The following is a 17,817-nucleotide window of genomic DNA, read 5'->3' on the forward strand; positions in this document are numbered from 1 at the left end:
TAACACCTTGAGAAAATTCGATTTGCATTTCCGTTGTGAATTTTGAGAAAAGCGCATTTGCAATTGAATCAAAAAGTTAAGCTTCTTTCAATTAAAATTTTTGTTGACTTAAACTTAAGGCGATTGATTTGAAGCGTCAAAGCCAATTGAATTGTGGCAAGAAAGTATTTTCGCCTCTTTTGATTTATTGCTATGTGTAAAAGAAGGAAATTTACTTTTTGTAGAAGTGAAATTTCGATTGAATACAAATGTAAACTGGTGATTCTAACGTTTACATACTTCTATAAGCAGTTAAAATATTACATACCTGATTTTACAAACTAAATGATTTCTCTTTTCTAAGTAAAACACTTACTCCGCACACGCCCACACTTTTGTTATTATGTACCGTGAGCCGCTTGAAAGCTTCAACGGCGCATGCCGGCACAGCACAGCATGCGAATGGTGGGCGTCATAATAAGAGATAAGGTTGTGAATGGAAAGCCATTTGAAAACAGATGATAAGCCTATGAGATTTTCATTACACATTCATTCATAATCTCAGTTACCAACCCACACTCGTACAATTTCAAAATACCTACATACATACATATCAATGAACTAAACATACAAAGCAGTGTGAATACCATAAAACGCCAAGTGACAGTGATAAATGATGCAACGAAAGGTGGTATAATAAATAAATATGCGGACACCTTAAAATGCCTGCAAGTTTTATCACTTTTATAATTATATCAGCTGGAGCGAAGAGAACAAATTATAACTTAAAAAACCGTTATAATTTCTGTTGCTGAACATTTTTAACTTTTGGTGATACACATTTAGAACAGCTTGCCAAGTTTACCACCCGAAGTGCTTAGGCTAATGAAAGCCGAACTAGTAGTTCATGCTGTAATGTTCATAAAAAACGACGGCTAGAACCGGAACCTGCCAGAAGGAATACCTTTAATAGCCATGAAAGTGTTATTTTTGCGACTCCTTTTTTCCTTATTCATAGTGAAAAGCCGAAAAACTTGCGCAGCGAAAGCTGTGCGTAAAGTCCCTCAAATTTGAAGCGTCTTTTACGATTTCAATTTGGCAATGCCGGAATATTTTTTTGGTATTTGCGAAACCAAAGAAGGGCTTGGTACCAAAGTAGAAAATATGTATCTGACACTCTATTCTAGGAAATTTCTATGTTGTCTAGACTTATGCTAGATGAAGTGATGCATTACATGCACAGCTTTGCTTGCTGAGATTTGTTGAAAAAAAGCCGTCTAAGCGTTTCAAGTAACGCGGGACTTACCTTAGACGGCAGTCAAATTTGTCCGCAAGTTATATGCAGAGCATACCATAGCGAGCTCACAAGGATTAATGAAATAACGGATGCAGGCAGCTGGCTGCTGGATTTTTTTTTAATTATTTAAATTGGTCCTGATCAATGGCAACATTTGCAGGAAATGCGGAGCGAATGGGCAGACACTGGAGCGCATCCTCCGTGAGTGTTTAGCCCTTAGCAGCCTGCGGAGTAGCTAGCCAGCCTAATCAATTCTTGCCTTATCTCGGAAACTTGTCTAAAGAGGACAAAACTTCTACTCACTTTTCGACAGTTATCACTGCTGCTCAACAGCCTTCATACAACTGTTGTGGTAAGGGTTTGAGAATAAGTTTGATTTCAATCTGACAAAACGCATACCAGTACAGAGAACTTTTGTATATATAGGATAGCAGTTTTGTGGACCTGGTGCTACCAAACGTCAATAATACGTTTATAGCTACAGCCTTAAAGAATATATTAAATAAATAACTTATGTATGTACATTTTCTGGAACTTACTGTATATGTATATGTATGCGTAAGTTTTGGGCGTCAGATTTGCTTGTACCGGAGATAGGGGTATTGAATATCGAATACTTTTATAAAAGCGGTCTGAGACTTTAATCCGCTGAACTTTCTGTTGTCCAGCACTGAACTCATCCGCAAAATATCTGTCCGAATTGTCGGATTTCCCTGTGATGTTTTTATTTTGAGCGAGTGTCTCTGCTGCACATTTTAACGTCTATCGTCCGAGAATTTTTTTTTTTAACTTTTTCAATTTGCTAAAGGCAAAAAAAAATTAACACAATTTTACCAACTCACCAACTGTTTCAAAATCTTTACAAGCAAAACAGTAACTACAAAAACAAAAAACAATTATCAAACAACAATCGTGTTATATACAAGTAACACTGGTTTACAGCAAAAATATGCCATGCCACTATTTAATGCCCATGTATTTAGAATTGCTCGGTGGTTCCGAAAATCGAGTTAATTTTGTTTTTTCTTTGGATGAGTTTTGGAGATACCTTTGGTTTACCGTTATTCAGCAAATTTTTTCATTTGTGTTAAAGCCTGTTTCGTACTAATGAACAAAATCTGTAGATGAAAAAAGAAGGAATGAGTGGAGAAATGAAAATGCACAAAGATTTTTTTTTATGAAAAAAAGAATGTTAAAGCTTAAACAGACGGCATCGTTTATCCGGATTAACTCGGACTTAATCCGGATCAACCGCAGTTAATTCCCGAGTTGATCCGGATCAACGCTGCCGTTTGTTTATGCTTTAACTCAGCAAAAATTTTTTGCGCATTTTCATTTGACCGCTCATTCCTTCCTTATTTATGCATAGATTTTATTCACTGGTAGCTTCATTTTTATGTAAGGTAAATGCAAAATTTAGAAATAATCATTTTTTCTAACCAATTTCAAAAAAAAAAGAAAAGGTTATCAATTCGTCGGAATATTATTTTATTTTTAATGTATGTTACCGCATAACTATCGACCACGTCAACCGATTTTTTAAATTTTAACTTGGTTTAGATCCGAACATTTTATCATGAAAAAATCACCGGTACTCCTAAATTTCGCTTAAAAACTACTTGTTTATTTTTCCCCTTTTAAACTTTGATATTTTTGTTTCGTCAAAAAATCTGAAATGATTAATTCATTTCTCTGAAACCTATCGAAAAGTGATGTACATACATATATACAATTTATGGAGGCTTTCAGTTGGCGTATTTCGTATTACGATTGTCCAATTTGTTTGTAAAATATATGTGATTTAGTGGAACCACTCTTTTTTTTTAGGGGCGAGCAACTGTAAACTGCAAATATCTCGAAGAGTTATCCCATAGAAAAACAAATCAACTTGATTTTCGGAATCACCGAGCAATTCTACGTAGGATTTGGATAGTGGCATCCGATGAACCAAAAACAAAAAAATAACAAATAGCGATCCAGTGCAATTTTTCACTTTCAACTTCTTTGTCGAATTTTCCAGGCAATCAATAGTTTCTTTCATATTACTATTTATGTACATACATACATACATACAGTGAACATCACGTCGCTTTTAATTGCTGTAGCTACTATGATAAACGTTGCATAAAAAAAAAAAAACAATACACAGCTGATGACTTTGCGTCCAACAATATAATTACAAACGTATGTTTATATGTATGTAAGCTTTCATGTACAATGGAAAAATTAAATTGGAAGCTGCTTTCAACTGCAGTTATAAACTTTGTATGGCAGCAGCTATACTTTCAGTCAACAACAATTACTTTGTAACTACATAAATTTGTTTGTGGTTGCAACAGTTATTGCACAGCTGCAAATGACAACCGGATGATGAGTGTGTAAATACACATTCGGTTAAGGAGCTATTAGTTGTAGTACATCTATGTATTTATGTACCATATATTGTAGGTACATACATATGTACAATGTACTATCCAAATGTTAGCTTGCACAATTGAAAGAGTTTATGATTAAATGAATTGCTTGAGTAGACACTTTTCTTATTAAGTACTTACATATGGTTGTAGTATGCATGTTTGGTTAACAACAAGACTCTGTGCCAAACTTGCCACATGACAGTCATAAAATCGTGTATTTATATTAACTCGCTACAAGAGGATAGTATTGAGAAATGGTCCACACACTTTCACAGACATTTTAATTACTCTCTTTAAGATTTTTCCAGCTTCACTTCCACTTAACAAAAGCTCTAAAGAAATATTCAAAATCATGAAATATATCGATGCACGACGGTTTAAATGTAATCAAAGAACGCTTCAAACTGCGACTGCACTGTAGGCTGGTCGTACTCCATATTTCCTAACGCTGAATTTTTGTATGTAGTAAGACAGTCGGCATCATCTATTACATTTGCAATGGAATTTTAAGTTGAAACGCCTTAAAGGTTGTTAAAGTGGATGTATACCACCATCATAAGATCAATTCTAATGTATGGTTTTCCACTTTGACAGCCTAATAAGCGACTACTCTGGAAGTCAGTTCTTTGGATAATGATATGCTCAGGATATGGGTTAAAGTGAAAATGACAGTTAATCGGGTCCTTCAAAAACCAATTCCTCATTCCCGGCTTAGCGCAGCAATACCATAAGATAAGGCTCCACAAATAGCCGGTTCTTCGGTGTTATCTACCCGCAAGGATTGAGTTTGTCGATAATAGCCACCTGCATGCGGGAGTCAAAGGGTGCCACAAATCTCGGCTTCTTCGACTTCCTCATAGGCTGCGCTGATCTCTTGAAGCCTTCTTTTTGGCCTTCTGAGATTGGCTTAGCTACTCTTTCGTATCTATATCGAGACGGTTAACAGAGAAAGAACATCTCAGACTTGTAGTCGTTGTCGGAAGCGTTCTCGATGATAAGACTTCGCTTAAGCCGTTCAGGATTAAGCTCATCGAGCACAGATGCCCCCGTATTAGGCCGTTTAGTGATACCAAAGGTACGCTGATTATCTCGAAGAGTATATTAAATAAAAGGATAGCCAAAAAGCTTTGCTTGTCTAAGACCCAATACAGATCTCTATATCCTACTGAATTGATTGGTTATGTCATAAAAATAAAGTAGCTTAAAAAGCCTTTATTAATTGACGTTTCCAAACATTTTTTAAAGCTACTTAATTTTTAACGAATAAAGGCCGTTTACTTATGTACTTTATTTTAATACAGAAAATTCCGTGAAAAAATCTGAAGTTAAGCTTAACTAATGACTTAACTATAATTAAAAATAGATATGTTAACGGCCCTAAAGCTATTAAGCATTTACTTTTGGCTGAACAGTGAAGGCTCTGAACTCTTTTGAACAGCAATTCCAGATTTTCAACTCAACTTTTTTCTTTGCTTATTTCCTTGAATATTTAAAGCAAAGATATACAAGTAAGGATAGTAAGACCACTTCCAAGTAGTTCTCAACAATTCAAAAACAGTTTGATTAATTGCGGAACACAACCGTTAAAGTGTACATCTGCTTCCTGATGTCTCTAATAAATTACCATTATTTATGTCCAAAATGCGATAAGAAAAACTTACACACCAAAAGCAGAAAAGCAGTAAAAAACCAAATTCCAAAACGATTTTTTAAGTGTTGTTTAAATAGCGGAAATTCGTAAGATTAAATCAGCGGCAATTATGTGTAGCGATTAAGCAGCTGGAGTGGGTGCGCCGAGCAAACGCTTTGACTCGCTTTGACAATGACAATGAAAGTGGAGGTGACAACGGAGCCAAAAACGATGACGGCAGCTAAACCATGTGGCATGACTTTCGGTTCGACGTTTGCGTTCGGTCGGTCGCACTTTTTGGTTTTGCGCTCTGTCAAATATTGCGCGCAGCGTTTAAAGTTCAGTCAAGCGTGCCACACCAATCTAAGTAAAGCCAATCCAAGCTGTGTCAGCAAACCATAACGTTTCTGTGAAAATATTTGGCAAGTTTTTGAATTGTTTGCGCCATTCACCTCTGCACGTGTCCGCAAAGGCACACGCACACAAGTGCCCACGGATGGACATTCATTTTAATTGTTATCAGCAAATGACATTTAAATGCAAATAATTCGTAAAAGTAGCGGCAATTGAAATGCTGCTGTGACCCTTGTGCATGGCACATGACCCAACCAATCGCCGCCCTCCTACTTTCTCTCGATGATGGGTTGTGCAAATCAGCCATCTAACGACGCTAGCTACCATTATTCGGCGAATGCGACACGATGTGCGCCCACCCATTCAATTGAATGCCATATTATTGTTAGTGATGTGTTCAATTGTCGGTACCCAATACTCGGTACCCAATACTTGAAGAACATTTCGATACCCAATACTTTCTTTTCGGTTCCGATTCGAAACATTAAACCTTCGTCATAATATATACACTTGGGCAAGATGGGCAATGTGAATGTCGGTATTTAAGCCATCTTGTACTTATCGCCACAGTCTTGCCAACTGCAACAGTTCTTTTGGCAACATTTTTAATTCGTAATATTATTACGGTTTGCATTGTGGTTGCCGCAGGGGCAGATATTAATACAGCGACGAGAATTGTCAGATCCAAATAATGTGGAGAAATGGACTTCTTTAACCATAGACTAATGACTTCAACGATCACTAAACAGCTTTTATTCCATATTTGTGGATATTGCGGACTCTTATTAGAAATTCCAATATTTCGGTACCGGGTATCGAAAGAATTGGATACATTTTAAGTGGGTACCGAGTATTGAACAATACTTAAAAGTAACGACTCAGCACATCACTAATTATTGTGGCTCGCGTGGCCAAGCGTTTTGTATACTTCCTTAATTGTCTTTAGATATGTATAGTATATGCCTTAGTACATACCTACATACATATATATATGTAAATAGTTGTTGTATTTAAATTTCATTTTCGTGTTTTTATTTATTTAATTTGCAGATTGCTGTATTTGCGCATCTACGACATGGTATGAAGGAGCCGGCGAACAATTTGGACGATATTGTAAGTACATAGTACGTACAAAAAAAAACAAACAACAACAATTGAAAAAATATGCTAACATTTGTGATTCGTACATACATACCTACATATATTTTAATTTATTTGCATACGAAAGTTTGTACCAAAAAAAAAAAAGTCCACCTAAAATCAACGTGGCATTCCTAGTCTCGCATTTCAAAACTAGCACAAAAACAATAAGTTGTAAATTTATCCGCAGGCCACATGCCGCACCCTGTATACATAAATAAGTACTTGCGATTACAATACTTTTCCGTCAACAATGCTAAACAAAAACAAAAGAAAAAAATGTACCGAAAAAAAGGAAAGCCACGCAACATTAGAACAATGCAAATGGGGCAGGATTAAGTTGAAAAAGTTTGTAAAGCGAGAGTGGTGCGCGGTAATGGGGTTGGAAAAATTAAATAAAATAGAATGCTGTAAAATAATAAAATAGAATGTAATGAAATGGCCACTAAGCGAGGAGAAGAGCGCTGCTCGAGCAATGAGCTAGGCATTGTTTAGTTTTGGTTTGGTTTGGTTTGGCTTGGCTTGACTTGACTTGACTTGACGCGGCCTCGCGCAACAAGAACACTGTCTACATGAATGACTTAAGTAAATATGTATGTATGCATATACAAGTATGAATATAGGTATGTATGTACGTAAGTATGGTGGTTCGCCTAGTCCTTAGTTAAAACAAAGGCCAGCTCCAAATTATTTTTTGTATAAAAAAATTTTCCCCACAAAAGTAAATGAAAATTCTACGCCACGTTGCCGTTTTGAGTACACAAGAACGCTGCAATATTTCTTCGTGCCATGGCATGCAGATGACAATAATTTCAATGTTTCAGCTCGGCGTATTCACAAACATAAATAAATGGCAAACCTTATGGTTGTTTTTCTAACGCTGCATGTCTACGAGTCACATCGCCACACTGCTACTCATCTATTCAACATTCCATCAAGAAGGGCAACCTTTGAGGACAGCTATTGCGCTAGGCAATCGCTTAGCCTTCTTTGCTCGTACTCAGTTAGCAATATAAAAACCAGGCGGCGGCTCTCTTGTGCTGCTACGCTGCTAGATTCGTGACATACATGCAAATCGTCGTAAGTCTCAAAGGACATAATTCCTTGTTTACTCTTTGAGCTGCTCGCTTTGACTTAACCAAGGCGCGGTTGAGGTTGAATGTACCCGCAAAGCATACTCTAGGGTAACGCTGCATATGTGGGTTTGGTTAAGTTAACTTAAAAACAGTTCTGATACTAAACGATTGTGCCTTTGTTAGTACGTTGACTAACAAATTGGGTGTAACAGAACAAGAGACACTGCGACTTAGAAGAATTTTGTATCCCTGTTCTTTGCCCTGACAGGAGAAAATGCTGTCGTTTTCCTAATATTTAAATGCTAAAAGGTGTACGAATTTTTAATTACAAACGGCTAAATTTTGGATGATTTTCAGTTGTAGTGTGGCCGAACTTGGATAATAACACAGCATATCATCCATAGTCAGTAGTTATATTGGTCTTGAAGACAAAGACAACATGCCGCCTTCATAATCAGGCTAATCTGGTCCAATTGAGAGCCCAGATGGATATAATTTGTTAGCCAAAAGTTATAACCTTTCCAAGATTTGCTACCACTTCCTAGTACTTATTGATTTTTGTGTTTATCCACTTGGTTATTGTAATTCTTGAAGAAGACAAACTGAGTCCTCAAAACACAGAAGATGAGCGACTCAAGCACAGCTTTTTGTGTGTTTCTGTTGAACCTCTCACACGCAGAATTGCACATATGAGCAATTCTCACGAGTGGTTAAATTTTTCGACAAAAATATGCTTTTGGTCGAAAATGGTGGCACACTTATCTGAGACAATGCATTATCTTCAGTTTTGCATAACAAAACAAGATTCCATCGGTAATTTCTATTTAATTGAAAACTTAAACAAGATATAATAAACAAGTAATTTTCAAGCAAAAAACAAAATCGACTTCAATTCTCATATAAAAAAATAGTTATATATATAAATATATATATTTCATGATCCAATGATCGGATTTAAACCAGACCACCTCTGAGACACTATCTTCCCGATGCAAAAAGAATTATCGAAATCGGTTGACGTGGTCCAAAGTAACATACATAAAAAAAAATTGCAAAAAAATATTCCGATGAACTGATAACCTCCTCCTTTTTTGGAAGTCGGCTCAAAAGTCAAAAAAAGAACTCATGCTCAAATACCCGTAGTTGCGTATGTAACGTATACGCCCTGTATCACTATACATTGTCAGCTAAAATTTCTTCATGCATGTATATAAGAATTGCTATTTTGAATATTTTTGATTTGTGATTTTCAGCACACATTTTAAGGTATGTGAATTTCTTATAACAAACCTGTTAGTCCTCGAAACTTGTTTGTAGATTTGATCAAATCGTGCAATATTTTAGGGACTGTATACAAAAATGAGATTTGTACGGTTTCGTGAGAAACCAGTTGACTGTTTTAGTGATTTCCGATGGGTAAAAAAAAATTATCAAATAAAAAACGGACATCCGAAAATGCCCATCCACCCTGTGAGCACTCAATAAATCATTAACAACGGGATTCGAATATTAGCGTTTCTACGATACTTAGCTTAGTATCCAGCTCTTAAGAAAAGCAAAAACTCCATATAAAATGACGTACAAGAAATGGCTAAGAAATTTTCTTGAGTCAAATTTCCTTAAGGCAGTACGCAGTTCTTCAGAAATTTAGTACGCTTTCTACTACGGTTTTCTAAAGTTTTTTGTGAAAAAAGAGCACAAGGCAACCCAGGTTTGCAACAGAAATATATGCCCGTTCCATTATTTCTTGAGGAAAGAGTGAGGCAACAGGCTGTGAGGTATAAAAAATGTCAAAATTCCTTGGACACACACGCGAAATAATGGCAATTTTTTCTTGACCGTTTTCTTAAGAGCTGGATACTAAGCTTTATGTGTGAAAAACTACAGAAAATTTGTGGCTTATTATATCTAGGTAATTAAATACAACTAAGTAGAAAAGTCGTTTCCCAAGAAATAAAGCATTTCATTCTTAATGCCACCTTCATTTTCTATTAGCTTACGGCTTACGGCTTTTATCTCATTGCACTCACGCTACCAAGCCATTTAATTCAACTGGCTGCGTGTGCTGCCGTCGCTTTTGTTGTGTATACATATGTATTCGTATTTACGGTTATGCAGGTGTATCTGTGTGGGGTATAGTTTGCATTTTTAATTCACTTCGGCATGCAATGTTTACATTTTATTTGTTGCGCTCAATGTCAAATTGTATTTATAAGTAAATTAATTTGAGACAACCAACCGGCGAGAGGCAGGCGACAGCAGCAGCAGGGAGTCGAAAGGCAAAAGGACAGCCAACAGCAAAGTAAACACTGACAGAAGTCAGGAATTGTGATTGCCATGTTGCGCGGGCAAAAGCCAAACAACGCAAATGGGAATCAGCAACAAACCAGACACGAGCAACAGCGGGAGGAAGAAAGACACGAAAAACAATGTGTAAGAGTAGAAAAAATATATGTAAATATTAACATTAAGACAGCGAAAAATAAAAATAAACAAACAAATAAACATATTGTGCAGCTGACGTGACATAGCCAGCCAGCTAGCGCTTGTAGCTAGCTAGTGGGCATCATAACAAAAAATAAATAAATAAAATAGAAACAATGGGGGGTTGAGAGGTGGGCAGAAAACGAAACGCACCAGCAAAAACTTTAATTGTGTGTATGTGTTGGTTGCCACTGATAAAGACGAAGATGCTAAGCCGCTGACAGCAGCAGTCATAAGACACATAATAATTATAATAACAATAATAATAGATAATAATGATGGTTACGTACATATATACATATTATATGAAAATAACAAAATTCTTTAAGCGTGCGATAAAGGGTTGAACAGCGCAGGCAGCAGACAGTGTGAAAGCTATAGAATTACTTATACTGTGATATGTAGTATGTATGTAGTAGAAACTTAGTCATACATTTTTGTTTTAGATATGTTGCAAATTAAAAGGCTTCTGGTAACACTGTTTATAAACATACATCATTATTGTAAAAATTAGTTATTAAAGAGCTCTATTTTTTTACTTTTTATTACTTTGTTTTTGAGTGAAAGTACAAAGTGCAGACTTAACTAAGGGTTCCACACAATTTTCTTGTAGGCCTCGGCTTAGTCCTTGATAGCATAGACCTTCGCGTACTCAGTTCAGCTCATAAATAGTAACTCTCTCTGCACTGGCACCCCACACCCAGAAAAAGGTTTAGTTATAATAACCAAGATTTGGTTATAGTGATCAAGTGGCATAGTTGGATATGGCGAAATAAATATATAGTTCACGAAAGTCTGCAATTTACTTAAGACTTCTAGTTGGGACAAATGTATATTTGTTAATAATTACAAAACGACTACCTTGATTGGACAATATTATTAGTTGAATAAAATCATTGTTGAGCAAATATAAACAATGCTTTGGTTGATACAAGTTTTCAATTAATTTTGTGAACTTGCTGTAGACTTGAATCAGCTAACCGTTTATTATTGGGAAAAAAGTTTCAGTTTGACACAAATAAAAATTTACTCGATGTTTGTTGTGTTTACTTTCTTCTTTTATTTGCATATATTAAGCATAAAAATACATACATATTTACATAAGTTAGTTACTAAAGTAAATAATACATATGTATATGGTGGTAAGAATTTCCTAAAAAACAACGATGAAACAGGAACAGTCGTGCGAAAACCCAGGTCAATATCTGCTGGAAGTATACTGCTTTGCTTTTTCCTTAGCTAAATAGACACTTTCAAATTATAATTCACATGAATTATATATCCACTGAAAAACCCCGGTTGGTATCAAACTTTATATTTTTAATTAAACTTTAAACTATGCGCGCACCGAAACAATCGCGATGATAGCAAAACTGAAACTGCGACAAACAAGTATGGGCATGTCGTAGCACACATGGCGCAGCGATCGACATGCCATAGCTTACTGAGCGCTCTGGGACCACATGCGTGTTTCACTCATATACGAACAGCGGTAGCGGAGCAATGATTTCCACGCACAATGCAATGGTCGGCATACTAGCGCATTCAAACGATTCAATAGTGGGACTGTGTGCATTGCTCAGCTGGCGCTCTTCGTATGTGCTCAGAGAGCGCTCAGCATTCTTTAGGGGTGGCTCACAAGCATGAATATGTTCCACTCTCAAACCAAATCGTGGTTGCCTCAACTAAGATTTGGTAACTATGACTAAACCCGGTGTTGAAAGAAAGTTTATCTGCATTAGCAGAGCTTAATAACATCCTTTTATGAACCATACGTTAAGTTGAATGGAATTTGTAGAAATATGCTTCAAAGAAATATTTGTTAGTATTAACCAAACCCTTCAACTAAATTAACGATTTGTTACAACCTAGATGAATATTAGAAGCTTTAATATATTTAGTTATAATTACCAATCGATGGTAATAGTTCCCAATCCTTGGTAACAGTTCCCAAATATTGTCAAAATTCGGGAACTAAATATCTTTAGTTGTCGAAACTAATCCTTTTTCTCAGTGCATCAATTGAATAGTGGATTGCAAGCCATAGCTGAAATGAAGAAATATTAAACTTTTGCTGGAATGCGGCCAAGCCTAAGAGAAGGAATAGTGAAGGTGTCTTCTGCCGCTAGGTCTCCGTTAAACTAAGAGTTAGGCTTGCCGACTAATGTACGAAGCGCCCATAAATTGTCGAAAAAGCATAAAAGGACTTGAAGTTGCAGCTAAAGTCCGCACGCGCCTCTGCGCAATAAAAAGCGTGGATCAGAGAGCGCGCGGAAAAATCCACGTCAAGAAGTTGCAATCACGACGGAGATTCGAAGTATTTCGCGCTCGACCAACCATGCTTTTTAAACAAGCAATTCATCATGGTGTGGATATAAACTAGCAGTGGGATTCCGTCTCACTATTATTTTGAACCACAGCAGAAGATGTGGTTGCAACTTAGTCTGATAAAAAACTGCATGACTGGTATTTGGAATCTCAGTGTAATTTCCGCAATCCACCAGAAGGAGGATCCTGATGTTTGCGCCATTTACAGCGCGATACGCTTTCTTAATATGGCCTACAATATTCTGTCGACGATTCGTCTTAAACGCCGTGCCTCGACTCTGTGAACAATACCAGCTTTGTACCATTACGGATGGGGTATGATTAGGTGGAATCATCACAATACTTTCTCTAAACTTATTCATCTCTGCCCGCTTTTACTAAACGGCATCCGAGCAGCTCTTTGGAATTGACATCGATCACCTGCGGCGGAGCTTAGGTTTTCGCCTAGCAGCGAGACTCTCCTGACATACATAGAGTTTAACAGTTAGTGTTCATAAACGACTACTGCAGCAGCTGGTTAACTGTGTGGGCTGTGTATGCTTGTTGAAGGCCAGCTGCTGAAAAAAATGAACGAAATAAAATACAAAGAGGAAGAAAAGAATTAAAATATGAAGAATGTGTACAAAAAGTGGCAAATGCATTTCCATGTGGGCGAGCTCCTTGAACTTTCACGCTAACACGTAAAACGCAGCTCAAGCGATGAACACAGCCTTTCCACATCCGTGCAGAACGAAGAAATGTGGCATTTAGAAATTGTAGTATTTTGAGGCAATAAACTAAGTAGGTACACATTTTGACTGCGCTGCTCTACAACAGCCGTGACAGCTGACAAAACGGTTGCAACAGCTCCAGTCACAGTCACAGTCACAGTTACTGCTACAGCTACTCAAACGGCGAGCAACTCTCGCTACCAGCGATGTCTGCCCCATTTCTCACATAAGCCATCGGCCATAGCGAGAACGTTCTTCACTTGTGCAACGACTTGTAGCAGCGCTTATGGCTGGCTGGCGTCTTAGCTAAACTTCCAGATACATCGCATCCGCTGTCATTCGTTGCATTGTGTGCAACTTGTATATATGTATGTATGTACAGCGAACAAATTCAACAACTGTTTTAGTTGACTTCCGCTGTGGCAGTTGTATGGACAGACCCGCTAGCGCATCTCCCGCCATCTTTTCTTGCGATTATCTTTTTATTTTTTGCCGCAACATTTTATTCGCTTCGCCCTCGCGCATTGTGCGAAATTTTAATTTCCATCAATAATTCAAACAAAACGCTGACAAGCAGCCAGCAAGCCAGCCGGAAGGTGAAGTCATTGCTTTTTACTGTTAATTCCGTTTCTTATGCGAGCACTTACCAATTTGCTTTGCTATGCATTGCGCTCTACAATTGTCAGCAGACAGCTGGCAACGCTGCTGTTGCGCACAGCTGTACAAAAGAGCCGTGGCAATGCGGAACGAGTTTGAGTTAAAAAAAAAAAATATACGCAGGCTTGCATTTATATGCGCAACCTTGCATTGCTGCCTACGCGCGTGGCAATGTATGAAGCGCAGCGCTTATGTTGCAACAAACGCCTCAGGCATTGTACGCACCCTTCATGCAACAATTTACTTTCAACTAACACGTAACTCTACGTTACACCCTTCTCTTAAAGCGAGCAACTTGTATGCATGCAGATGTATTTATGTGTGTATGTAGTCTCGTACTTTCGGTTTCTTAGTCGGTTACCTTTTGACCCTTTTCCAGCTGTCGTCGATTTTCTCAGCCTTCTTGCTTCCCTCTCGGCTCTTCATTAAATTCTCCAAATCTATTAACCCTTTCTTGCCCCCATTTCCTTACTGGCACAAACATACTTATGTACAAACACTTATATTGCTGCACATTGACTCCATTTAAAATTAACTCAACGTAAGCGTCATCATTGGGGTCGGTCATGTCAGTGTCGCTTTTAATCTTTCCTCTCCTCTTCAAACTGACTTGCCAGTGTCAATGCAACAACCGAACGCAACATGTGTCAGTGATGGATACTTGCATATGAATGTAGGTAGTTTGTACCGTTTTACCGCGTCGTCTGAGCCACAAATGCGAGCACCCATTTGAGCGCTCAGTTTTTATATCCGAGCGCACTTGTGCACAAGGGTATTGTTACTTTGTTCACATAACGGTTGTTTGTGACAAACAAAACGAATCGACAAACGTATACGTAAATGATCAGAATGAAAAAAGAAATCGATTAAGCAGTGTCTGTCTGTCCGTCCGTCCGACTGTGCACACAATAACTCAAGTAAAAATTGAGATATCTTAACGAAACTCGGTGTGCTTACGTCTTTTCGGCGCAGAGATTTGGAAAATATCGTAAGAATTTTCATGGTAACGGTAGAAATTTGGGGGTAAAAGCTCGAAGATAAGCTTAAAATGATCATGTTGTAAGAGCTCACCCATTTGTCCGTAGTAAGTATCATGAAAATATTAGTCTACACGTCCCAGTTGGTGCTTTAGAATCTAAAGTTTAGATTACTGTAAGATGGCTTAGATTTTTGAAGTTTTAACACCAAAAAGAGCTTTTTGAAGCTTTCACATATAAAAAGAGCTTTTTTAAGCTTCCGCGGAAAAAAACCTGTTTTAGAAATTTCCTTCCTATCCCAAAATTTTAAATGAACAAATGAGAGTCCAATTTTACTCTTTGCAACAAAGTGCCAACTTCTGTTATTCCTGAAGTTTTATAGGGAACGTTGATGTTGTTCGGAATTACCATGCTCTCCGACTAAGAGGCTGAAGATGATTTAGCCGCCAGCCGGAGCTCTTGTGGGAACCAAAGATAGAGGCCCACTGAACGCTTGCCTTTTTTGTGTTCGCACAGGCTTAGGACAGCCCATTGACCGCGTGCATGCTAATACCAGGAGTACTAATTCCTAAGCATCACCGGTATAGTCTGAAAATGTTTGGTGGGAATAGAACCTCCTTCATTCCCACGCAGTCCACCGCAGTAAGTATAGTTGAAGCTGAAAATCGACTGTTACCCAGGTTTCGTATACTAGCGACCAGACACCCCCATCGGCGTACGCTGTTCTGCGGTGGAGATGTGGTGGCTTGGAGAGAGGGCATATCAATTAAGTGGAACGACCCAGCAGAGCTCTAGTAAGTATTTGCCTCCGCGGTAGTTTTTCTTCATTATATACCGTAAGCATTTTGGATGTGTTATGTTTCGCTGGAGGCGTTGTATGTATGTATATTTTTAGGTACAAACTTTATTCATTTAGAGATTTAGCGTGGTGATTTCGAGAATCATACTGCACGTCACAAGAGACTAGATATCATAACAAAAATTTGCCAGCTATGCCGGCACTAAAAAAGTAGTGTTAAAGCTACAGCGCTTCGCAAATTTATTCAGCCTTCTATTCTACTAACCCGCAGAACCCTCCTATATCCTCCAAACATTTAGGGGATTCACAAGACGTGTTAACCGTCGTAAAATCTTAAGCTTAACACTTGTTTATGTAAAATAGCGGTTAAAATGGTTGGGGGGTTGGCTAATTATATATTCTTTATCAGTTTAACAGAATTTCGGTTTAGTTAGAAATCCCCTAAAACCATTTTAATTAAAAAAGGTGTTAACCTTAAGATTTTACGACGGTTAACACGTCTTGTGAATCCCCTAATTGTATATCAATTCAAACCATGGCTCAAAATGTTGGTAGGCTAGATTTAAAGACAGCATTTAATTTTCTTCTAAAGATTTTTTTTGTGCATGGCTATCTTTATGAAAGGAGATTTTACTTTCTATTCTCTGTGTTTTGTTTACTAACTTCAAATAAATTACATTACCAAAATTAAAATTTCCACCACTGCAAGCTGGCTCGCATCCTTCGTACATTCCATGCGCCTAGCATTTCGTTCGAACACACTCAGTCGCATACGAACATACTCATCGTCTACTCCGAACATGCAGAAAAACCACTCAAAGGAAACCCGTACGAATACAAGCCTTTCTACTAGGACCACCCACCCATCCTACACTTAAACGCCAAACATACTCAAAAGTCCTTTCTCGACTTTCGCTCGGTTATTAGTGGGCTTGTCGTCATTTCATACGCTTGCTCGTTGCCACTAGCCGAACTTGTGTTCTATGCACTTTTGATTTTAGCAGCACGCAGTCAAACATTTCGGCCAACGAGTTTAGTTTGAATTTTGACTTTGCACCTTGCGGTCACGTATAATGCGATAACGGTAAAAGTACGTGAATGAGTCACACTTTGAACTAGTATAATAAAAACGCATTGAATTTTCGTGCGTATTCGTACGCGGAAAATACATGCATATCTAAGAGTATATATGTATGCACAAACATAGAAAACCACAAAAGTGTTTAGGACTACATATCAAGTCTCGCTGGGACTCCTGTGGCAAAGCTAAACAAAAGAGTATATCGTGCGTGAGCCATAGAAAAGTTTTCGTGTCAGTGAATTTAATCAGCAGAAAAGTATGTACGTATGTATGTAGTTAGTAGAAATAAACAAAAACAACGAATTAAATGGAATAGTATATGAAAACAAAAACAACGCATTCAACTAAAAAGTGAAACCAACTAAAATTTGACGCCGAGGGAGTTGGAAAAATTACGCCAGCGAACCTTTGTAAAAACAAAAAAAAAAAAAAAACTGTAATTAAAAAGTGAATTTGCGAGTATTTATCTACCTACCTTCATTTAGCGCAAGCACACCACAAATTTTAATAAAATATTTATCTATGAATGTAAGAAGCGTTCGAAAACAAGCAGCTAGTAATGGTGGCAATAGCAAAAGCAACAACACTATCAGCTAGGTTAAATGTGCTGTCAAAGCATAAGTAATATGCTTAACGGCAAACGGTAAATGACAGAGAAATCCCACATACATACATACATACGTATGTAGCTCCCAACTCGCGCGCGATAGCAACATTAAACGACCTTTTTCTTGAATTTCCTTTGCAAACGATCTCTTTGCCGTCACCCCTTTTACCACACTTAGTTAAACATATGCTTGAAAGTAACTGTAGCTAGGGGTGTAACGGTTATTAAAATGCTATAAAAAAGCGTAAACGTATGCAGAATATTGGCAATAAAGCGATTAT

The 17,817-nt window shown here is 37.6% G+C and overlaps 1 protein-coding gene across 5 annotated transcripts in view; it reads left to right on the plus strand.

Moving 5' to 3' along the window:
* Positions 1–17,817, plus strand: part of LOC118743199 (apoptosis-stimulating of p53 protein 1) — a 160,911-nt gene that overhangs the window by 65,289 nt on the left and 77,805 nt on the right. For 3 of the 5 annotated variants that reach the window (XM_036475754.1, XM_036475755.1, XM_036475753.1), the window contains exon 2: positions 6,728–6,790. In XM_036475754.1, coding sequence (XP_036331647.1) covers positions 6,728–6,790 — 63 coding nt within the window. Of the gene's footprint in view, positions 1–6,727; positions 6,791–16,967; positions 17,190–17,817 lie in introns of those variants that run through there. The other 2 variants (XM_036475752.1, XM_036475756.1) reach the window with 2 other exon arrangements.

The sequence above is a fragment of the Rhagoletis pomonella genome, unplaced genomic scaffold (genome assembly GCF_013731165.1).
Source record: "Rhagoletis pomonella isolate Grant_MI unplaced genomic scaffold, Rhpom_1.0 Rhpom_scaffold_00007, whole genome shotgun sequence".
In the NCBI taxonomy this organism is placed as follows: domain Eukaryota; kingdom Metazoa; phylum Arthropoda; class Insecta; order Diptera; family Tephritidae; genus Rhagoletis; species Rhagoletis pomonella.